Below are 22,621 nucleotides of genomic sequence, written 5' to 3' on the forward strand. Positions count from 1 at the left end.
TCAAAGTGACTAACAGTACATTTAGCTACAGGGACAGACTCCCTGGAGCAAACTGCGGGTTAACACCAGTTTTTCACGAAGAAGCAATTTGTCTGTCCAGACTGGACGGCAAGAAACGTGAGCAATCTCAGCCAATCAGATCAATTTTGACACGCAGAGGACTATTTTTGGTCTGATGTGTTTTAATGATGGAATAATTAAGCCTCTAAAAATGACGGACATGCCTCAACTGCTAGTACATGGGATCTTGGGAATATTTACAAAATAAAAAAATATCAAGCAGCAAAAACTGTTTTCAACATTGATAATAAAAATAAATGTTTGAGCACCAAATAAGCATATTAGAATGATGATCATTCTGATCATGTGACTGAAGACTGGAGTAATGATGCTGAAAATTCAGCTTTGCCATCACAGGAATAAATGACATTTTAAAATATATTCAAATAGAAAAGTTCCTTTAAATCATAATAGTATTTCACAATATAACTGTATTATCAAAAACATAAAAAATCGTAATTATTCCAAACTTTTGACCGGTAGTGAACAACCTTTGATTACCAGCCTGGATCTTTAACCACCGAGCCACCTCAGGGATATCACCCAAAAATGACCTTTTACTTATCAAACCTGTATGAATTACTTTCTTCTGTTAAACACAAATATTTTTTTTTAGCTGGACATGATTTTACAATGGGCAATGCAGTTGTGGTCCAAAAAAAGAAGGGGAAAAACATAAAAGTATCATAAGTAGTCCAATCGGTGCTAAATCCAGACTATAGAGTACAACAATATTGCAATTTATCAATGTCAATCCTGAAGCATCAGGTCTTGATGAGACCACTGAACTGAATGCAAGCCTAAATGAAATTCAAGTTATTTTTAAGGTACTTTTTGTCATTTTTACAGCTAGATATGCTTGGACACGGTGTAAAAGTCTTGCCCAAAAGCTCATGAAATGCCACCTCAAGGGTTCAAATCTACAACCTTTGGGTTAACACACCAAAAGGCCAGATTTACTAACAGTGTGTGCTAGCGCAAACCCTCCTCCAAACCCTACTGTCAGTATTGACTAAAGACACGCAGTGAAAAAAATAGCGTTAAAAGACGTATACAGGGTTATTTTTGCATATGCATTTGTAGAAGTTTCCCTTTCAGACACAACATTTACAAAGGTTTGCGCTAGTCAGTTTACTGGTATTTGCACCATTATTTACCGCCCCAAAAAAGCATGCAATAAACCATAAGCTAATTTGCGCTGCTCTTGGTAGATTGCGTTGGTCATTATGGAAATGATTTGGCTGGGTCTGTGTTCTTTAATTTGCTCGTTGTCAGTAGATCACGCACAGAACTTTCTACTCCCATCTGCACTTTTATGGGATTGTGCTCTCACACTAATTTACCCTGTTTAGTAAATCTGGCCCCAAATGTTTAACCACTGAGACGCCTCTTCCCACTTGCCATTTTCCCAAAAATGAAACTTCTGTCGTAATTTACTCACCCTCACGTTGTCCCATTTCAATATGACTTTCTTTCTTCTGTTGAACACACAGTTTTTTGACATATTTTGCAATGAGGCTCCAAAAAAAACATGGGTACTTCATACTTGATTTGTTCTGTTTCTGACACGGAGCAGTCAGAAGACTTCTGCTAAAAGTACTTTTATGATATTTTTAATGTGCTGTTTGTCAAGCTCGACAGACCTAGAGCACTCAAGACATTCTGCAAACTATCTTCCTTTGTGCTCCATGGAAGAAAGACAGTCATATGGGTCTGGAATAACATTCCAGTAAATAATGAAATGAGCAATTCCTTAATTTGATACCTTTTCGAGAGCAGCTTCAAGTAGCGTATAGCACATTCTATTTATATCAAGTCATTCAGTCGATTGTAGTTGGCAATTTAAATGCAAAAGACCTGCTTACCTTATACAGGTGATGCTGCTGTTCCTCTGACATCATCAGGTCATGGCTGTCCGTCATTATGGATTCCATGTCCATCAGCCAATCCCAGAGCTCCTGGTACTCTGCCTCAAACTCTGATAGGCTGGATATGAAAAGAAGAAATATGAGAGAGGCAGAAAGAAGTTCACAGCTTCACCAGCTCAGGTGAGGTCTGGAGAGACGGTGTACGGACATATTTTACTGGGTGAATATTTGACAAGCAGAGGTAATTACACTAGCCCGTTAGCGGGCGGTGCACCGAGGCGCAGTGCGTCGTGGGTATGTGAAGTGTGAAAGGAGTCGGGGAGCACGAGGGATCTTTAACCTGCGCTCTGAGTGACGGATCGTGAGGCACAGCGTCTTAATTAAACATGACTTCACCTCCCTCTTGCTCAACGCTGCCGTCAGCTCAATGGTGAAGCGCATGAAATATTTTTTTAACAGCACTAGGATGATTGTATGTGCATACGTTTACACTACAGCCGCACACTCATTACAGAACATCACCACACGTGCACAAACAAACATATTAGCGTCTGAGCTTTGCTTAGATTTGCGCCTCAGCAGGAGGCCCGCATGTTTAGAAACATTAGTCGGAAAATTGTTTGGAATTTGCACAGCTTTTGAGCGCTTTGACAGTTATGTCAAACTAGCACCATTTTCCCCCTCTCGCTTTTACAAGCGGCCCTGTTGTCCCTGAAGAAGAAAAACTATGAATGAGATTACACAAATAACGATCAAACAAGGGAGCAAGAGAAAAATCAACATTTCCGTTTTATTTCAATTCAGAGCAGACACAAAAGAAACAGGAAAGCGCTATCAAATGCTAGCACGTATGAAATTTCAACAAGGATAGCGCTGCAAATTAGCATCTCCAAGCAGGCGCTGATTAAACAAAAAGACATTGGGGAGCATGTGAAAATTTGAGCCGTGTTTGTACGCAAGACATTGATCAGAACAAAACGGCAAAGACAGCAAATTAGAAACAGTCAGACGTGTGCGGCGGAAGTGTGAAGACTCCCTCAGGCGCTGCGTTCTTCGACTGATATTAAAACTCAATATGCTGTTTGTGAGTTAAACAGCATCTTTCTGTATTCTTGCATACCGTATTGTTTTCCGTAGTCTTTTTTTTTTCTCACTAACATAAATCTAAATGCTTGTAAAACAAGCTCTCGGGGCATCCAAACAACATTAACAACGAATAACGAAAAACAAGTAGGAGAAAAAATGCAAGATCCATTTAGCAAACGTGCATCATGGGATATTGTTCTGTCAGCATCATTTTCTCCTGTTCGCTTTGGTTTGTGAGCAGAACAATTGTGCATCCTCTAAAACAGGAACTCCTTTGAAGATTGAAACCTGCACTGGGGTGAATCTCACAAAAACGGGTCACCCCATAATCAAAAGAAAAAAAATATGTTATGTAAAAAAAATGAAGCTTGGTAACATTAGTTTCATGATAATGCATATTTTCCTGCCACATTCTCATTAGTGAAATCAATCTTGAAATGTAACTTTAACCTTTCCCATTATTATCAAGTATTGTAATTTCTTTCATACATACTGTATTTGTAAATTGTTTATTAAATCATAGAATAATACATTTGCCTTATTCACCTATTTTTATTATATTATGTAGTATTAAATATAATACATGAGTTTGACATATAATACATAATACTATCATTTACATAATATAATAAATATAATACAAATTCTGTATATATAATACAATATATAATACAATATATTCCATATATATATATATATATACACACACAAACTCACCTAAAGGATTATTAGGAACACCAATTCAATTTCTCGTTAATGCAATTATCTAATCAACCAATCACATGGCACTTGCTTCAATGCATTTAGGGGTGTGGTCCTGGTCAAGACAATCTCCTGAACTCCAACTGTATGTCAGAATGGGTAAGAAAGGGGATTTAACCAATTTTGAGCGTGGCATGGTTGTTGGTGCCAGACGGGCTGGTCTGAGTATTTCACAATCTGCTCAGTTACTGGGATTTTCACGTACAACCATTTCTAGGGTTTACAAAGAATGGTGTGAAAAGGGAAAAACATCCAGTATGCGGCAGTCCTGTGGGCGAAAATGCCTTGTTGATGCTAGAGGTCAGAGGAGAATGGGCCAACTGATTCAAGCTGATAGAAGAGCAACTTTGACTCAAATAACCAACCGAACGAGGAAGCCACAACACGCACAACCTTGAGGCGGGTGGGCTACAACAGCAGAAGACCCCACCGGGTACCACTCATCTCCACTACAAATAGGAAAAAGAGCCTACAATTTGCACAAGCTCACCAAAATTGGACAGTTGAAGACTGGAAAAATGTTGCCTGGTCTGATGAGTCTCGATTTCTGTTGAGACATTCAGATGGTAGAGTCAGAATTTGGCGTAAACAGAATGAGAACATGGATCCATCATGCCTTGTTACCACTGTGCAGGCTGGTGGTGGTGGTGTAATGGTGTGGGGGATGTTTTCTTGGCACACTTTAGGCCCCTAGTGCCAATTGGGCAACGTTTAAATGCCACGGCCTACCTGAGCATTGTTTCTGACCATGTCCATCCCTTTATGACCACCATGTACCCGTCCTCTGATGGCTACTTCCAGCAGGATAATGCACCATGTCACAAAGCTCGAATCATTTCAAATTGGTTTCTTGAACATGAAAATGAGTTCACTGTACTAAAATGGCCCCCACAGTCACCAGATCTCAACCCAATAGAGCATCTTTGGGATGTGGTGGAACGGGAGCTTCGTGCCCTGGATGTGCATCCCACAAATCTCCATCAACTGCAAGATGCTATCCTATCAATATGGGCCAACATTTCTAGAGAATGCTTTCAGCACCTTGTTGAATCAATGCCACGTAGAATTAAGGCAGTTCTGAAGGCGAAAGGGGGTCAAAAACAGTATTAGTATGGTGTTCCTAATAATTCTTTAGGTGAGTGTATATATATATATATATATATATATATATATGCTAGGGATGCATGATATATCGGCCACCATATCGCTATTGGCTGATATGTGTTCATTTTTAATGTTATCGTTATCGGCCAGATAAGAAAATTTGGCCGATATATTAAAGCCGATAAATTTTCCTTCCGCTGAGACACTTCATTTGTGCACTGTTCACCGTGATGGCTTTCAATAGCTTGAAATATGATCGGAATCGCTTCAAAAAGGATAATACAGTTAAGAGCAACATGTGCAGCGCAAGTCTGTCATATAAGCTACATACAATTATAATGAGAACATGGAACATTGCTTGTAATGGTGAGAGTTTTGTTTTTGTAATCAGGCTCTCACAAATTATATAAAAATTTAGATTTCGATTTATCAGCCAATATATCGGTTATCGGCTTTCGAATGATAAAGAATTATCGGTTATCGGTACCAAAATTCTCATATCGGTGCATCCCTAATATGTATATATAGTCACGTTAGTACTTTATTATATTAATAATGTGCTTAATTGTCATGAAAATAATGCAACAATGCAACCCATTTTTTATCACTTATAGTCACTTTTATCACTTATATGCTATAGTACTCCAAAACTACAACGTTTTTCTCTTCTGAACATGTTTCATTTTCCAGAACGAGAACTATACCTTCCTGTAATATCCTTTCTTCTGACTAGCAACAGCAAGCAGCAAATCATAGTTTACAGCTGCTATGCAAACTACGTTATAAATGTACTTTATTAATTTAAGTTATAGTGCTAATTCAAAATTAAATAAGTAAAAAAAAAATACTTTACAGCCTGTTTAAGCAAAATACAATGTCTTATTCCTTTCTTTTGAGTCATCCACCTGTTCTTCAGATCTCGCTCTGCTCAGGAGCGATTTTGTCGACATGCATTAGCCGTTAGCCACTTGAAACTGACTCCTCCGGGTCAGCGCAGCACTGACACTCCTGTGAGACAGAAATGGATGCCTCTCCATCTTTCTTTCTTTTCAAATCCGTTTAACGTCAACGTGCCCCCCACTCAGCACTGCCGCCACCTTTCTAAGAGGGGGGAGGTGGTCTAATTCATCACAGTTCACCCTGAGCCTCACAGGGAAAGGTTGGCCGGCTGTATTGACACCCCTCACATCTCATACGAAGTGACAGTTTTATAGAAAGAGCTCTTTAATTTATGGTGCTAATCCCTGGCGCCTAATGCGGGGACTTAACATCTCCTTTTCACCGCTGTCTGTTGTGTTTCTCTTCTGGAGAGGGCTTTTGATTTCTGAATGGCAGCCGTCCAGTTTCTATCAGGTGCGAGGGGATGCTGGGAGTCGCGGCGGTGGGCGGCAGCCCTTGATGAGGCCGACGAGCTGGAGAGAGGCACCGGAGGCCATCGAATTCGACAGCTCCTCCCTTAAGACATGTTTCCATGTAAAGGTAAGGGCTAAAGAGTCAAAACAATGAATCCTTGAGCAGGCAGCTCATCATTAAAATTCAAAGGATCATTATGGGTTTTTTACTGCAAAATAAATCATTACCAAGAGAAGCTTAAAAGGATTAAAACGATGTTTGATTCAAAGCCAAGGAAAGGAGTCCGATCTGGACTCTGCGGTTAACACTCAGGACTTTACTGGATCAGGAGAGAGAGAGAGAGCGAGAGGGGGATAGAGAACTAATGGACCACCAAATAAAAGGATTAGTCATTTTAGGAAAGAAAAAAAAAAGATAATGCATGTCTGTAATCACAACCATTAAGTAGCATTAGAGAAAGGTTGCATCAAGTCCTTAAAATAAACCTAATTTACAGTATTGATAAAACGCAAATATAAATAAAAATACTCAAGGCAAAAAATGAAAAATGTAAGTTGTTGGTGTTCTAATGCAGGATCATAATACTCAGGCAAACTCTTAAGAGAAGGATTTGCAACGTTTTACGCAAGAAAAAAACATGCATACGGCTCCAAAGGGCATAGAAAACCTGGCTTCCAAAAAGTCATAATCAATAAAATTACGGATGAAAATGTCATAAAAAATATTGCAAAACATACACAATAATTACAATATTTTAATAAAAAACTCACATTGTCAATACAGTGTTGCCACACAAACTCATACTTAATACTATCCTAAAAATGATATCCTAAAAATAATAATGTAATGTTTAATAAATATATAAAAGTTTATGAAATACAATTTGACGGGTGTTTTCATCTTTTTGCACATTTTTTAGTCAACAAAATGTTTTATAATAAATTATTATTAATGCGTAACATTGATTAAAATGAATAATAAATATATATGAGATTTAAAGGACATTTTTATCAGCAAAGCATTAGTCTACAATTGTACCTGTCAAATGCTTTCAAAATGATGATGAACGACACAATAGTATAAATGTACAAGCATAATCTTTTTAATGACAAACACTTATTACTGATACTTCTCAGTATTTAATGTATTAAAAATCTATTTCTCTCACTTTGTCAGCTTGAATTGATTTTTTCACTGAGCTAGTCATGGTGCATTCTGGGATTGCATTCTCCATGCAGAGAATACATGTAACGCTGCTTTAGAATATGACCAAAAATAAGGCATCTTAATGAAGCTGCTCGCTAGGTTTTGAGCAGTCACATTTCTCATCGTACCTGTTGGACTTGGACATCAGGGTGAAGTCGACACTTCTGCTGTTGGAGCAGTACTGCTGGCTTTTAAGTTTCACTCTCATCTGATCCAGAACATCTTTCTGTGCCTCCCGACAGCTCTGTTGGACCTCCAACTCCTGACACCAAAACAAATGGAGAGAAAGAATAGATATAAGCTCAGCAACCTCTATGAAAACAATTACCTCAAAGTCATTGATCCAACTTCAAGAACTATTAAAAAAAACAATAAACTATTAGGACTTGCTAAACTATTAAACTAATTCAGACTTCTAGCATTTAGCCGAATCAATACGGCAGCAATAAAGAGAGATGCTTGAAACTGGCGCCCTTCCATTTCAGAAAGGAGTGTGTTGGTTTTCAGCAGTGATTAGGAAGCACTTGTACATGCTTTTCAAATCAGATGGAAAAAATATGTATTTCTCCTCGGTGCTTGAGAAAATTGGCTACATTGGCTTGACGGAGATCAGTTATTGTGCAAAATACGAGGCGATGAATGAGCGAGCCAATAAAATCTCCAACAGACGGCTTTGATTTTTTGCTCATTTCTCAACACTTTATGAAGTGCGCCGGCTTCACATTCTCCACCGAGCGCCCCACGCCTGCTCGGCAGATGCCTCTAGAAAGGTCAGACGATTCCATGAATGTAAACTGCTCCTCAATCAAAGCTACCCTTGATAATAAACAAGAAAATCAACAGAAAGATGTGTCGCTTTTTCATTCCATTTATTGGGCGGGCATCAAACGCCGGGGCTCGGGCGCTTTGCTCATTTGGGAGGAATGAAATGAACCTAACTAGGAGCCCTAGAAAATTAGCGGCGCAAACACGCCGACTTCTCCTGTCCCTCCTCAGAGGAATTTGCTTTCATTTGCCTTCATTTTTGATTCACTCGGCTGGCTCGCCGATGCCATGTCAGGATCCTAATTACTCAATCCCACCGGAGTGGCTTACACACACAATAATAACCGATGCCCACCTCCGACAAAAGCAATTTTTTCGAGCCACCTTGAGTCTAAGGACGGTTCAGCCCAGCACGCCACTTCGGTTTTGAGTCGAGGACATTGTAGAGATTTGCCTCTCCTGTGGCTTGCAGGGCTGGTTGCGGGTAAGATGCATTTGCATTGATCTCACTCCCCCATTGCAAAAACGTCCTGTATTAAAAACACAGAGCCGAAATGCATTAGAAATCTATAAATGCATATGTCTGAGCTGGTGGAAGATGCGGCTCCCATGGGTGAATATGAAAAACATCGATATCAAGCACATAAACCTACATTCATCAGCCATCCAGCACTTGAAGGAGAAATCGGGCTATTGATGAGCGTTTGTCTCCTCGTGCCATAATGTACGCAGAGCCTGTTCCCACAATGCAGTGCAATCAGTTTCTGAGATAAAGGCTAAGCTTTCATAATCTCAAGGCAGACAATGTCAACTAAAGAAAAACACATGTAAGCCTCTGACTTAAAAGCAAAGTGTCGCTTAATTAATTTTCCTATGGGCTGGAGTGCTCCACGTCGCCCACTGCGCTAACAGCCACTCTCGGCTTTCCGTACGACCTCTGTAGGAACGCACAGCCTCCCGCCGAAGTGGTAAATAACCACCCTGATCCCTGCACACTACGGTTAGGCTGGATTTCCTGCCGCCTTCTCCCCTCCTGTCCCGTTTAAAGATATTCTTATTCAGATATGCAGACTGAAGGGATTTGCGTGTGAATCTCCCATATTCTTATTTCAAACAGAATCATTCAAAACCCTCTTGCACCGTCTCCCTCTCTCTCTCTCTCTCTCTCTCTCTCTCTCTCTCTCTCTCTCTCTCTCTCTCTCGTGCAGTCAAACGAGGTCTTGCTTTAAACTGCTAATATGGCAGGAATCAATATAAATTCAATCATTTGATGAATGCTTACCTCCTTTCCCTCAAGTGAAATAGATACTAAGATGTCAGTAAAATCGGCTGAATCAAGTCATTTTGGGCCCTTTTGTTTAAATGCCTGTGTCAGTTCGACGTCTTCTGGGACGCACCACGCGTTTCCACTGTCAATCATGAGCTGAAACTGTGGCCATCATCACTTCCTGTATCATGTCAGTCTAGGTGCACCTCACATTATCTATATATGTATACAAACTAAAATGCTCAAAGTAGTTTTTCAGTAAATGTCAGAAAGACTAATGTCCCCTTGAAGATGGGTAAGAGAGAATACTTTGTTTAAAAAAATGCCTAACAACGTATGCAGTGAAAAAAACAAATACAGACTGACATAAAATAATATATATACTCAGTTAGTATACCGTTTTTTTTTTAAAGAAATTAATATTCAGCAAGAACACATTAAATTGACCAAAAGCTATTATTGAAAATGTTTTCTATTTTAAATAAATCCTAAAAAAAATTATCATGGTTTCCACAAAAATATTAAGCAGCACAACAGTTCTCAACATTCATATTAACAAGAAATGTTTCTTATGACAATGAAGTGAAGACTGAAGTAATAGCTGCCTAAAATTCAGATTTGCAATCAAATAAATCAATTCATTTTTAAAATACATTCAAATACACAACACTTATTTTAAATTGTAATAATATTTCAAAATGTTATGCAAATTTGAGTGCTTGCTCATCTCAGCAAGCACCCCCAATCTATGATTATCATCCAATTGCTTAGAAAAATAATACCACACTCTTCCAAACAAGACGCATGATATGAGGTGATATTCCAGTCTGTCAAACATAGCCGTAGCAAACACCACTAAAAATCCCACTATTTTTTTTTTACCTGTATTGTACCAAAGATAAATAAAAACGTCAATAATAGTAAAGTATTAAAGGCCCGTCAGGCAAAGCATGAACAGACCAGACTGATTTGCCTTCATAAGCTAGACAGAACTGCAAAAAAATCAGCAGATTGTGTTTAAAAAACATGCACTGGAGGAAAACAATCACAGACATGATCGTCCTTGAGCTTTAAGGCACATGTGTTTCACATCGAACAGGAGGGAGAAATTCATCGGGATCAAATATAATCCAAACAGAATTGAGTAACGCTCTTCTGTTGCTTCATTGCAATGAAAAAAAGAGTGAGCGAGAGAGAGAGAGAGAGATGGGAAGACGAATCATGTGGCAGCAGGACAGAGTCTCACTGAAACCAGCTGGAGAATGATATAAACTAACGAAGAGAAAAATGCAACTCTAGCGTGCAGTTCAGAAAGAAAGAAAGAAAGAAAAAAAAACAGGTGAACTGCTGGACAGGGGTCGATGGATACCTCCTAAATTCCACATTTAAGCTATGTGACAAAACACAGGGGTCGTTCATTTCTTTATCATCTGCTCTGAATGCGAGGAGCGTTGCGGCAAGATTGAAAACGGTGGGAAGTCTCCCGCCATCCCGGCCCCCCCAACGACCGGTGTTCAAAACAGCCAGAACATACATCGGCCTGTTTGAAATGTCTCCCATCAGGTTCGTCCTGATGTTCAGAGGCAGCATCGGAGGCGAGCGGCGCACACGCAGGCATGCTCGGAAAATAAATTCAGCCGGGAGTTGTGTGGGGTCGAGGCGGCAGCTGTAAATGGCCGAGGGTTCTACCAAAGCAGCTCATAAATTTACAAATACGCCTTCACAAACTCAACACGTGGCTGGGAAAGGCTGTCATATTGTGCTAAAAAAAGAAAGCAAAGCAAATTCCCCAATTGTCATTTAAGAGGCGGTATTTCATTCGAGTGTTTTCACTTTCACAAGCAGGAAAAAGAATGCCCTGCTATTCTTGACAACTGGCTTTTTTTCTGCGTCTTACTCCTCGGAAAAGTTACGACAGGAGATTATTTTTGAGGAGAGCGGGCCTCCGAGGAGCTGTAGAAGGCATGAAACTCATTTGGAAACTATTACTTTCAAATCACTAGTCATAAAGGCTGGATTTAATGTGTGGTGGGGTCTTCAGACATGAATCACGCAACTTTATAGCTCAAAATAATGGCGATTATTACAGTGTTGTCAGACCGAAGTTGCTCTCGTTCATTCACGCTTATCTGTCTTTTGCAGCTATCCAGCTGCTGATACAACCACATTCATTTGCAGTTGTTTGACTGCTTGGTCAAATAAATTTGATTATGTATGCAATAAAAAACACAGGGGGCCATATTTCTATGGCTATCTACACTGCCACTGGAATAGACGCCACCGTAGGTGCAAGATAAATTGGTTGTGCTTTATCAAACAAGCACTTGGCAACATACAAAATGTGGGACATTATTCAATTAACATTCTTGAAGTTATGCTCTTCTAGATGCACGTAAATGCAAAGCACCTTTAAAGGAAGTCACTTCACTCGGTGGCCATCGTGCAACTATTGAGTACAACAGTCCAGGTCAGGAAATAAAATCCCATTCATTTTCTGCACTGAGAATCTGAGAGAAATTAAGGCTGTTAAGTGATGGTATCTGATGGTGTGTTTCTGTGGAAGCCTAAAGGAAAAAAAAAATATATATATAAAAAAAATATATATAAAAAAAAATCATTCATGTTTAAAATGGAAATAGTGGTAAGTAATATTGGAAATTACATAACCAAGATGGTCTTCCTCAAGATGGATTATTACTATTATTATAAGTGCTTTCAATTGTAATATATTTTAAATTTAATTTATTCCTGTATTAGTATTCCTGGAGTTTACAGTCTTCAATATCACATGATCCTTCAGGAATCATTTAAATATGCTAATACATTTCTTATTATTATCAATGCTGTGCTGTTTAATATTCATGGAAAACGTGTTTTTTTTTCAGGATTCTTTGATGAATAGAGAGATTTAAAAAACAGCATTCCGAAACAGCAAATCGTTTGCAACATTATAAATGTCTTTACTGTCAATTTTGATCAATTTAATGCATTCTTGCTGAATAACTGTATTAATTTCTAAAAAAATATCGCTAATCAATGACTATGAATGGTATTATATTGTACCATCATTTTTGATTCAATTACGAAATTTGCAGTGCTTCACCTTTGTCGTTTTTTCTGAATTACATAACCAAGATGGTCTTCCTCAAGATGGATTACTACTATTATTATAAATGCTTTCAATTGTAATATATTTTAAATGTAATTTATTCCTGTATTAGTATTCCTGGAGTTTACAGTCTTCAATATCACATGATCCTTCAGGAATCATTTAAATATGCTAATACATTTCTTATTATTATCAATGCTGTGCTGTTTAATATTTAATATTCATGGAAAAGGAGTTTTTTTTCAGGATTCTTTGATGAATAGAAAGATTTAAAAAACAGCATTCCGAAACAGCAAATAGTTTGCAACATTATAAATGTTTTTACTATCAATTTTGATCAATTTAATGCATTCTTGCTGAATAACAGTATTAATTTCTAAAAAATATCGCTAATCAATGACTATGAATGGTATTATATTGTACCATCAATTTTGATTCAATTACGAAATTTGCAGTGCTTCACCTTTGTCGTTTTTTCTGAATCTTACATATAGTATGTTGCTTCAAAGGTTGCGATTCAGATCGGAGCTTGGTGGTTTGGTTCAATGGCTTAGAATGTTTTGAAATGCCAATGGAGAATATAAATTGGAAAAATACTTCCGAGACCAAGACAGCTGGAAAAGTGGGCGGTCACTGTTTTCCGGTCATTCAAATACTTCATCTATTCAAATGAAGAAGGAAAAAACAGCCTCAAACATAATGGAGATTGGATTTTTTTTTTTACCTAATAGCCAGGACTTCCAATCCTACAGCCCCAATATTGAACACTCTACTTTCACCCATTCATCTTTGTATGAGTGGTCTGTCTCATTCTCTGTTCGCCCTTCTAGACATGCCCATATCACAATGCGAGTGGTCAGTGTCGCTCATGCTCCTGAAAATGAATGATTTCTGGTCGCAGTAAATCTCTGTACAGGTATGTGTGACTGTGAATGCCCCTGTATACCGTCTCTGGTAAATGTCAAATTTCTTCTAATGCACCATAATTTATTAAGACAGCATTTCAAATATCTATTTTAAAAAAGCCCTCACTCTAAATCTAATTGATGAGGTCAGAATCAATTTTTAATTGGTAATAAGAGATGACTTACATTTAGCTTAAAGCAAAAACAACGCCTTTGACCTTGACAGGAAAGTGTGCGTTCATCCCCATGGAACGCATCAGGCCTTTACCTGCATATGCTGCCGTCTCTTTAAGAAATATCTTAGGCAGTTTGAAAGCTTTAGCTCCTGCAACATTTATCAGGGCGTGAAATTAGCAATTGCTAGGAGCCAAATTGCTGCTTCTTATTTAATGTTGTTGCTGAAAGGTGACATTTAATCGCTGATCTTTGCTTCCATGAAGTCTAAGCACCCAGAGACACAAGCAGGAAAAGGTGCGGGGGTCTGAAACAATGTTCACGTTATGGATTAGTCAGGCAGGGGGTCGTATTGATCGGGTGATCATTTTCAATCTAATAGAGACCATCTTCGCTTTAATATGGTCTTGCTTTGCTTTAGCTTTCTCATGCATGCCAAGCAATTGCGCCAGGTGTGTGTCAAGAATGTCAAAGTCGATGCGCCCATCATGGACGGGTGATGAGAAACATCTGGGTCATTATACAAAAACGGGTTTGTGCCCCTCTCATACACGTGTGTTATTATAGGCATTTCACATCAACAAAATCCAATTTTCTCAATTAAAAAAAAAATCTACATTTTCATGCATATTTGTCTGCTTCTTGCTGAAAAAATTTAATATTAAAAATCAAAGCATGGAAGTACTAGGAAAATATTTAAACACTTAAGTCACACTTAAAAATGCAGAAATTTCTGCATTATGTAACATCATTTCAAATGAAGTGCCATTCATTTTAAAAGAAATATATTGCAAGAAAACCTTTTCAGGAAAATTTTTTAAAATTTGGTTAGTTTACAGCGCTCTGCTACATACAGGGCCGTAACCGCCATAGACATTGAGGGGGACAAGTCCCTCCCAATAATTAGAAATGGCCAAATTGCCATTTCAAATATTTGAAATCCTTGCACTGCACTCCATTACGCAGCGCTCTGTATGTTAGGATGACAAAAAGGTTTAAAAGTAAAATTTATTGTCCGGCCTGCCTCAGGTCTAACAACGCTCGTCAATGTCAAAATGATTGAGATGGCCAATCAAATCAAAGTAGGCGGGGTTTATGTTCTCTTTTGTCTTTATGTCTTTACACAGACGAGCATGTCAATCTAGCGCTTAATGCCATTGCGGGGACTCACAAAACAAAACAAAATGCACACAAACGTGTCCATGCTCTTAATTTACAATCATTAAACATCTTTGATTTTAATGAAGAAAAAAAACTATATGGGGGCGGATTAGAACCTGTAACCTTCAACACAATTTACAAAAATTCTTCCACCAGACCACTAAGGAATCTATGTATTTATTCACTAACGGGAAGAATCTCGAGACTAACGATGTATTTGACACAAATGAATGCAAATATTATTTGCAAATAGTCCCAAAATTATTATTATTATTATTATTATTATTATTGGGAAATATTATTATTTCCCAACTAGAATTTCGCTCACTGTTCTGTTCCTTTATGCTTTATAAAAATAACAAAATTGGTCCCCCCCACAGTGTTCAAGACATGGTAACGGCCATGCTACATACTGTAAGTTCATTAAGAGTCAACGCAAAAATTATTAAAGGTCCCATGGCATGAAAATTTCATTTTATGAGGTTTTTTTAACATTAATATGATTTCCCCTAGCCTGTATAAGGTCCCCAAGTGGCTAGAAATTGTGATGGGTGTAAACCGAGTTCTGGCTGTCTTTCTCTGCCTTTGAGAAAATGAGAGCTCAGACGAGCTGATCTGGAATTTTCGTGTTTATGACGTCATACCAGGAAAGGTTACCTCCCCTTCCTCTGCTTTGCCCGCCCAGAGAATGTGGAGGAAATGGATTCAGTTTATCAGTCGCAATGTCAGCACAGGCTTTACAAACAGACTTTACGACAAACAGTGAGTAGCAGTGTTCATTAATGATGTGTAGCTAATCATTCAAGTTCACTCAGACTTTCTTTCTAGATCGTTTAAAGATCGCCGTCTTGATGCCCTAAGCGTTGTGCATCAGTGAATCAAGCCAGTGACTAAAACGATCGTTTCTGTTAGTAGCATGAAACAAATCTGTTATTTAAGTGATTAAACTTACGTCAATCACACGTCGCGAGTGTATCTGCACACTTGTCCAAACTGCCGTTATAATGAATAACGCTGTTATGCTGCACAAAGCTCTTACTGTATTCCTGTCGATTTTGTGTTTGCTGTTAGTTGTGGTGAAAGCATTTTGTGAGAGAAAACGCGCTGCAATGACGAGATCACTGCATTCACGCGACCAACAGACTGTCTGTCTACTCAATGCTCATCACTGCAGCCTTTCATGTGATAGGAATAGAACATAAAATAATGCTATAATCCACACTTTGAAGATTCGTTCATCTCGACGTTCATCTTGTACATGTGTTACAAAGTTCGTAGAATAAGGTGGAAGAAGACAGAGTCGACGTGACTGGGACTGTTTATTCAGAACTCTCAGCTACAAATAAGCTCGCGCTAACAGCACAGCGCTCTCAAAAACTTCCTCCAGCTCTCTATGGTTCACGAGTGCCCAGTCAGTCTCTCTCTTTCTCTCATGCATGCAGTGTGTGCAGTGCCTCGCTAAACCACGCCCCCCTCCGCAACATAATCTAACACTCATTTCAAATGCAAAGATGTCAGCCAATCACAACAGTGGGCGTTTTCACTGAAGTCTCACAGCAGACACGCCCCTTGAAACAGAGCATTCAAGCCAGAGGGGTAATAACAGTATAGAAAAAATGCCTTTTATTTCTAAATTATGACATTTTTTGATGTAAAAATCATACTAACAATATAAGTACACCTCAGGAAACATTATAAAATAATAGAAAAATGCCATGCCATGGGACCTTTAAGTTAGAAAATTTGTGCAAAAGTGTGTTTAAATAATTGCCAACATGTATTAAAATAAATACATTTTCGGATCACACTTTAACACACTAGTAATCGGATACAATGTTGAAAACATTTTAAACATAAAAAACAAATCCCCTTTTCAAAATGGAAAAGGCAGCCGTTTCATAGAATGACCCATTTACTAGATTACGCATCACAGATAATGCATGCTCACAAATACGACTATAATCGCAATATGCCAGTCCTCTCTGCAAATGCAGCTTTCAAATGAAAGTAGAAGAGGAAAAAAAAGAGCGTGTTTAGTTTGACTACTTCAATGCGACCTGCTTCAAAAATCCCCTGACTTCAATTCCTCGCCGCTTTTCAACAAAGCGAGACGGCATGCATCAACCGGCTTAGATTAAGATATTTTGAAAACTGAGCCAAGCGCTTCGGGCAGGTGTTACATGAGAATCCATTAATATAGGTAATTAACATTAGCCACCATTTTAATTAACATGCAAACTAATTAGGAAATAATTAAGTAACATAAAAAAATCTGATCTTCATTTGAAATCGGAAGGAGACGGTATTGCGGATACCTTGAAGAGGTTTCTTTTGAGGTTTTGTGAGCAGAAATTAGCTTTTTTTTGGGGGGGGGGGTGAATGCAGGTTGTTTGTCATAGTGGATTGTGGTCAAATAAAACTATAACCCCCCAGTAGATCAGACTGATATGTAGAGGATAGATTGAACTCTACTGGCCACTCTGAGCTGAACAGACTGAACTCAAACACTGTGTCAGTGTATTAAAGCACAAAGACACATCAGTCGTCAGAGCCACTGCCTGCAGGCCTGTGTGTGTGTGTGTGTGTGTGAGAGAGAGAGAGAGAGAGAGAGAGAGAGAGAGAGAGAGAGAGAGTACAGCAGCCCTATCCCCAGTGAGATACCACATTCTGTCTAAAGCCTCATGTATTAGCAAGAACTAATTCACTTTTACAAAAAAGGGGTTCATTATTATACCTCGATTTACCCAAGTACATGTTCCTTATCATTCTTTGTCCTTAATAAAAAATACTCATCAACCATAAAAAAAAACCCTTGTAATTATAGAAGTAGAGGTATGGTATGGGTTCAAGTAGAATTACTTGTCACGTGTACATAAAAATGAGGAATAAAAAAAACAGTAATAATGTGAAATATTATTACATTGATAGTATTATATTATTTAAAATATCGGTTTTCTATTTTAATATATTTCAAAATGTTATATGATGAGTCAAAATTGGCTAAAATTGGAACATAAGTTTTAAAAAGTGATTTTTCACAATTATTTACATTTTACTGGATCTGCATTTTCATGGGTTTATAGATTATTGTTATAAGAGAAAATAAAAAGTAACATATAATCTATTTAAACCACAGAATAAACTTAATTTTGTTAAAATAAGTATAATGAACTACGCAAAAAGCATTTCGAACATCTGCAGCATGTTTTATAATTACCCAAAAATCTAATATAGTTCACCAATAACGCACGTTATCATGTCCGTCAAAAATTGTCAGTTGGAATATTAGAACTAAAAATATGGACACTAATGGGCATCAATCACTTCATCAATACTTGCCGGCTTAGAAATAAATTATTATTACCTTACAATCCATCAGTTTTCAAATCCACATCATTTGAATATCACAACATCGTTGTCTGTCAAAAAGTAACGTGCACAATAGATGGTAGTATTTTGAGAAGCTGGATGAGAAACTGGATGTTTTGACTATACGTCATACATAATACATAACACAAGTGAGTATAAATTTGCTCTACTCTCGCTGAAATTAAAACGTATTGATCAGGGAACTGAGTGAAATACTGCATGCTAAAGAGAATAAACGCCCATCCAACTAAAAACTTTGCCGGGTTAGTGAACATCGTTCAAAACGTTGGATTTGACGGATATTTTTGCATGCACAAACTTCACATTCTAAATAAGTATTATATTATATCTTGACAGGTGATTTGTATGTATATTAAACATGGTAAATGTTGGTCCATGAACAAAAAAGCAGGACAGAACATGTTGATCCAGAACAATGTGTGCTTTTGCCTCCAAACGTCAACATCAACAATATCAACATCACTGTACCCAGAAATTAGACTTTGATCTGAACAGGATTGGGAACATCTTAATACGTCTGTCTTCAATATGACTGAGTGTCCTTGGCAGACTGATTCTAATATTCACCAGGCGTTTTCCAAGAACGGCATATGTGTAGGGCATTTGTTGTTGGAAGGGCTGTCACGAACAATAAAAGACGCAGAGCTGGGGAACAGAGTCAGAAAACATCACATGAAGTAAGTGCTTTTAAATGCTCTTCTTGGCAATCACAGAAGGAAATTGATTTTAGTAATAAGACAAAGAAAGCAATTGCAGAAATCGATGCATAAAGCCGGAGCATAATGTACAGAGCCAAGTTTACTATTTCATTAACAGTAGGACAAAAACTCCAGAAAGCATTCGCTATGACAAATGCCCCACACCATTATATGCACATTTCAGGTAAGTGCTGCGGGCCAAGTTAAATTCCATTTCTCTGCCCCATTGTATCTCTATTTATTATTTGTTATATTTGTTCCAGATGGTGAAGGAAGGGCTGCTGAGAGACTATTGTTCCTCTGGCCCCAGAGAACTGGGTCTGAAATAAACTCCATCACACAAATCCCAGTGCCACCTCCACACGCTAAAAGCTTCTGCCTCCAAACACACACACACACACACACACACACACACACACACACACACACACACACACACACACACACGCACACACACACACACACACACACACACACACACACACACACACACACACACACACACACACACAGAGTGACGGTCTCAATACTGAACTTCACACTTTAAAGCTAAAGCTCAAAAGACATAAAACATGTTGTATTTTAGTTTCTACTTAATGTCCCTGACTTGCAGAAATACAAGTGTTCCATTGCCTGATTGCACCTCAAATGATAACGAACAAGAAAACAAGATACAACTCATTTGTTCAAATTGCATGTCATCAATTGCAAATCAGGCATGACAATAACAATCGCTCAAATACATGAATTTAGCAAATGTCACTCCAGAAACTTTGCAGCGTGGATTCTGGTCAAGCATAAAAAACTAAAGATTTATTCAAATTCTGAATTGATTATATATCGCCTCGAAAGCGTACAAAGACCGCTCCCTTTATAATCACTAAAAAGCTGTCACTCATCTTAGTTCAACTCGATGACACAATCTTAAGTTCCGTTATAATCAATGAAGCTGTCTACATTGCACAAGTTATTATTTCCATAATATCTACACTTTGTTATAATAAGAGGATTTGTGAACGTGCAGAACCCAGCATCGACTCCGGCTCTGAGGTGACTGGATTCTAACTTCACTCTGATTGGCCATTGCGTTCAAGAAATCAACAGTCATGTCTGTGATTGGCTACATTGTTCAATCCTTTGCCAAATCGCCAATATGCTATTATTACTGACAAAACTGATGCTAGACCAGCAGTTATGAGCAACTTATAATATATAATATATACAATATATAATTATAAAGTATATAATATATACAAATATTTTTTTATAATACATAAAAAGTATAGATATTTATATATAGATATTTTTATTAACTTGTTTGAATATATATTGAGCTAAAATACAAAACACACATACATATTATATTTAACGTAAATGTAATATTGGTAACACTTTAGGGTCCAATTATCACTACTAACTAGTAATTAGCATGCATATTACCACAATATTGGCTGTTTATTAGTAGCTACTAATAAATAGGGTTGGGTATCGTTATCGCGTGCCAAACCAATACTTTTAAAATGGTACCGGTGCCTAAACGGTGGCTGAACCGATACTTTAAAGAAAAAAGAGCCACAAAGCAAGGTGGATGACATTAAAGAATGGCTTTTTATTGGATTTTTTTTAAGTATTTAAATTGAACTATTTATTAAAAGGTTAAAAGTATACTTAAAAATATAATATAAATACATACAAAACACAATTTACTTAACAAATTCACAGTAAAACCTAAGCCACCTAACACAACTATAACAGGCATACTTTAACACTAAATAACAGTTACACTACAGTACTAATAACATTAGTAGTCTGTATTCTTGGTATGCTACAAACCAGCTTCAAGGTTCAGCTTTATTTTGCAGAAATATGACCATATTCTCTGGCTAAATATTTTAGAACGCATCGCCTTATTGTTTCCATGGCGACGTGTCATGCTTCTCACATGACACACAGCAGCCAAGAATGCTGTATGACAGCTGTATCGGGTTTATTTTCTTTTTTATTCAAAATATTCACAAACTTGTTAACTATGTCACGAGCTATCTGATATTCTGATTTTCAAATATGTGTGTTAGTTGATCTATAATGCGCGATGGGCAGCGCCATGTTAGTTTGCGCCTCAGAGAATCGGATCTGTCGGATTTACATCACATAAATTCATCCTTGTCTCACGAAATACAAGAAAGTAAGTGACCGCTGAACTGGGAGAAGAATAGAGTAAACTATATAGTCACTATATAATGTGTATCTGATATGAATAAAACACGTAGTCAATTTATAACTGTCTGAAAGGATTGTTATTGCCGCTTCCATAGACATCCGTGTGTATTTTTTGCTAGTACGTATGAGCATTTAAATGTCTGAAACCTAAAATAAACATTATGTGGTTGAAAACACTGACTAGTTGTGATATGTGACGAGCGCTGAGGGTGTCTGTCTCTGGCACGGCGCCAGCCAAAGCGCGGAAGCACTTTTTAATTTATGTGGCACCGAAATCTGCGTTCTGATCAAGCCTGTAGCACTCCTCAGAAACTGAAGCCTCCGCATCTCGATCACCCTCAGGTGGCTGGTCCCAGTATAGGTCCTAACCCCCGCCCCTCCGTGGGACGCGAGACAAACTAAACAATCAAATTACACTTCAAATTATTAATTTTTTCCTGGTCTATGGTTCTGATTCGGTCCGGTTACATACCGGTTATATAGGGTTTCGGTACCCAACCCTACTTATAAAGCACATAATGCATTATTTGGCCTGACCATATTCTACATCCCTTAATCCTACCCAATAAACCTAAACAACTTAACAACTACCTTACTAACTAAGCAGTAGTTAATAGTTAATTAATAGTGAGAATTGGACCTAATATAAAAGTGTGACCGTAATATTATAAATATAGATATATACATTCTGTACCACAAAGACCCAGTATGCTCGGATCACCCTGATCTTCAGTGTGTTTTGCGTGTGTGTGGAGCAGAAGGTACGAGTCAAGCGACGTGCAGACGGACATAGAGGGGTTAATCCGGCGAGGAGAATCTCAAGTTGAGCTCTGGCAGCTGCTAAACGGCTCTGACACCTCACCAGCGTTCTCATTCCAACCAGTAAGCCACCTTCAAAGTTGCTGTCAGGTAAATGACCTTGTATTTCATTAACTGATAATTAAATGGATTTATTCCACTAACGGTTTTAATTAAAATGCTAGAAATATTGATTACCCCTATCATCTCTTCTCCCCCCAGATGAAAAAAGGTTGGAGAACTGTTTATTTAGAGAGGGGAGAGAATTAAATTAGATTGAATCTCTGAGAGACTTAAATAAGGCTTCTTACTTTTTCTGCTGTCCAAGCAGAAAAAAAGGGCCTTCACTTTTTTGATGTTTGATGTAATTATTTTGAAATCCATTTTTGCTTACCTTAATATTTAATTAAAATATCATTTCAAAATATAATTAAATCTTCCAGTTTAATACGAAAGGCAGAGCGTCTATCAAATATTGAAGGCTGCCAGTGAGTGCTGAGATGTTCGTCTCGCTGCGCGCGGAGTAAAGCGAGCATAGTTACGAACGCCAGTAGTACGAAATGAGTTCTAGTTCATCCGGAGCGATGGGGCGGAACCGTGCTATTGTTCTAATGCATATTGGCTGTTGTCCCGAAGCCTCTGTCATCAGAGCTCAAAGATATTGCAGATACCGCCGCTACAGGGTCTCCTCGGCT

At 38.0% G+C, this 22,621-nt stretch overlaps 1 protein-coding gene across 2 annotated transcripts in view; it reads right to left on the minus strand.

Moving 5' to 3' along the window:
* The window catches only part of akap6 (A kinase (PRKA) anchor protein 6), a gene marked incomplete at its 5' end in the record, with an annotated part of 161,965 nt that overhangs the window by 70,326 nt on the left and 69,018 nt on the right, over positions 1-22,621 (minus strand). For both annotated transcript variants that reach the window (XM_079833639.1, XM_079833638.1), the window contains 2 exons: positions 1,926-2,046; positions 7,568-7,701. In XM_079833639.1, coding sequence (XP_079689765.1) covers positions 1,926-2,046; positions 7,568-7,701 — 255 coding nt within the window. The remainder of the gene's footprint in view (positions 1-1,925; positions 2,047-7,567; positions 7,702-22,621) is intronic.

The sequence above is a fragment of the Gobio gobio genome, assembly GCF_949357685.1.
Source record: "Gobio gobio genome assembly, chromosome: 13".
Classification (NCBI taxonomy): domain Eukaryota; kingdom Metazoa; phylum Chordata; class Actinopteri; order Cypriniformes; family Gobionidae; genus Gobio; species Gobio gobio.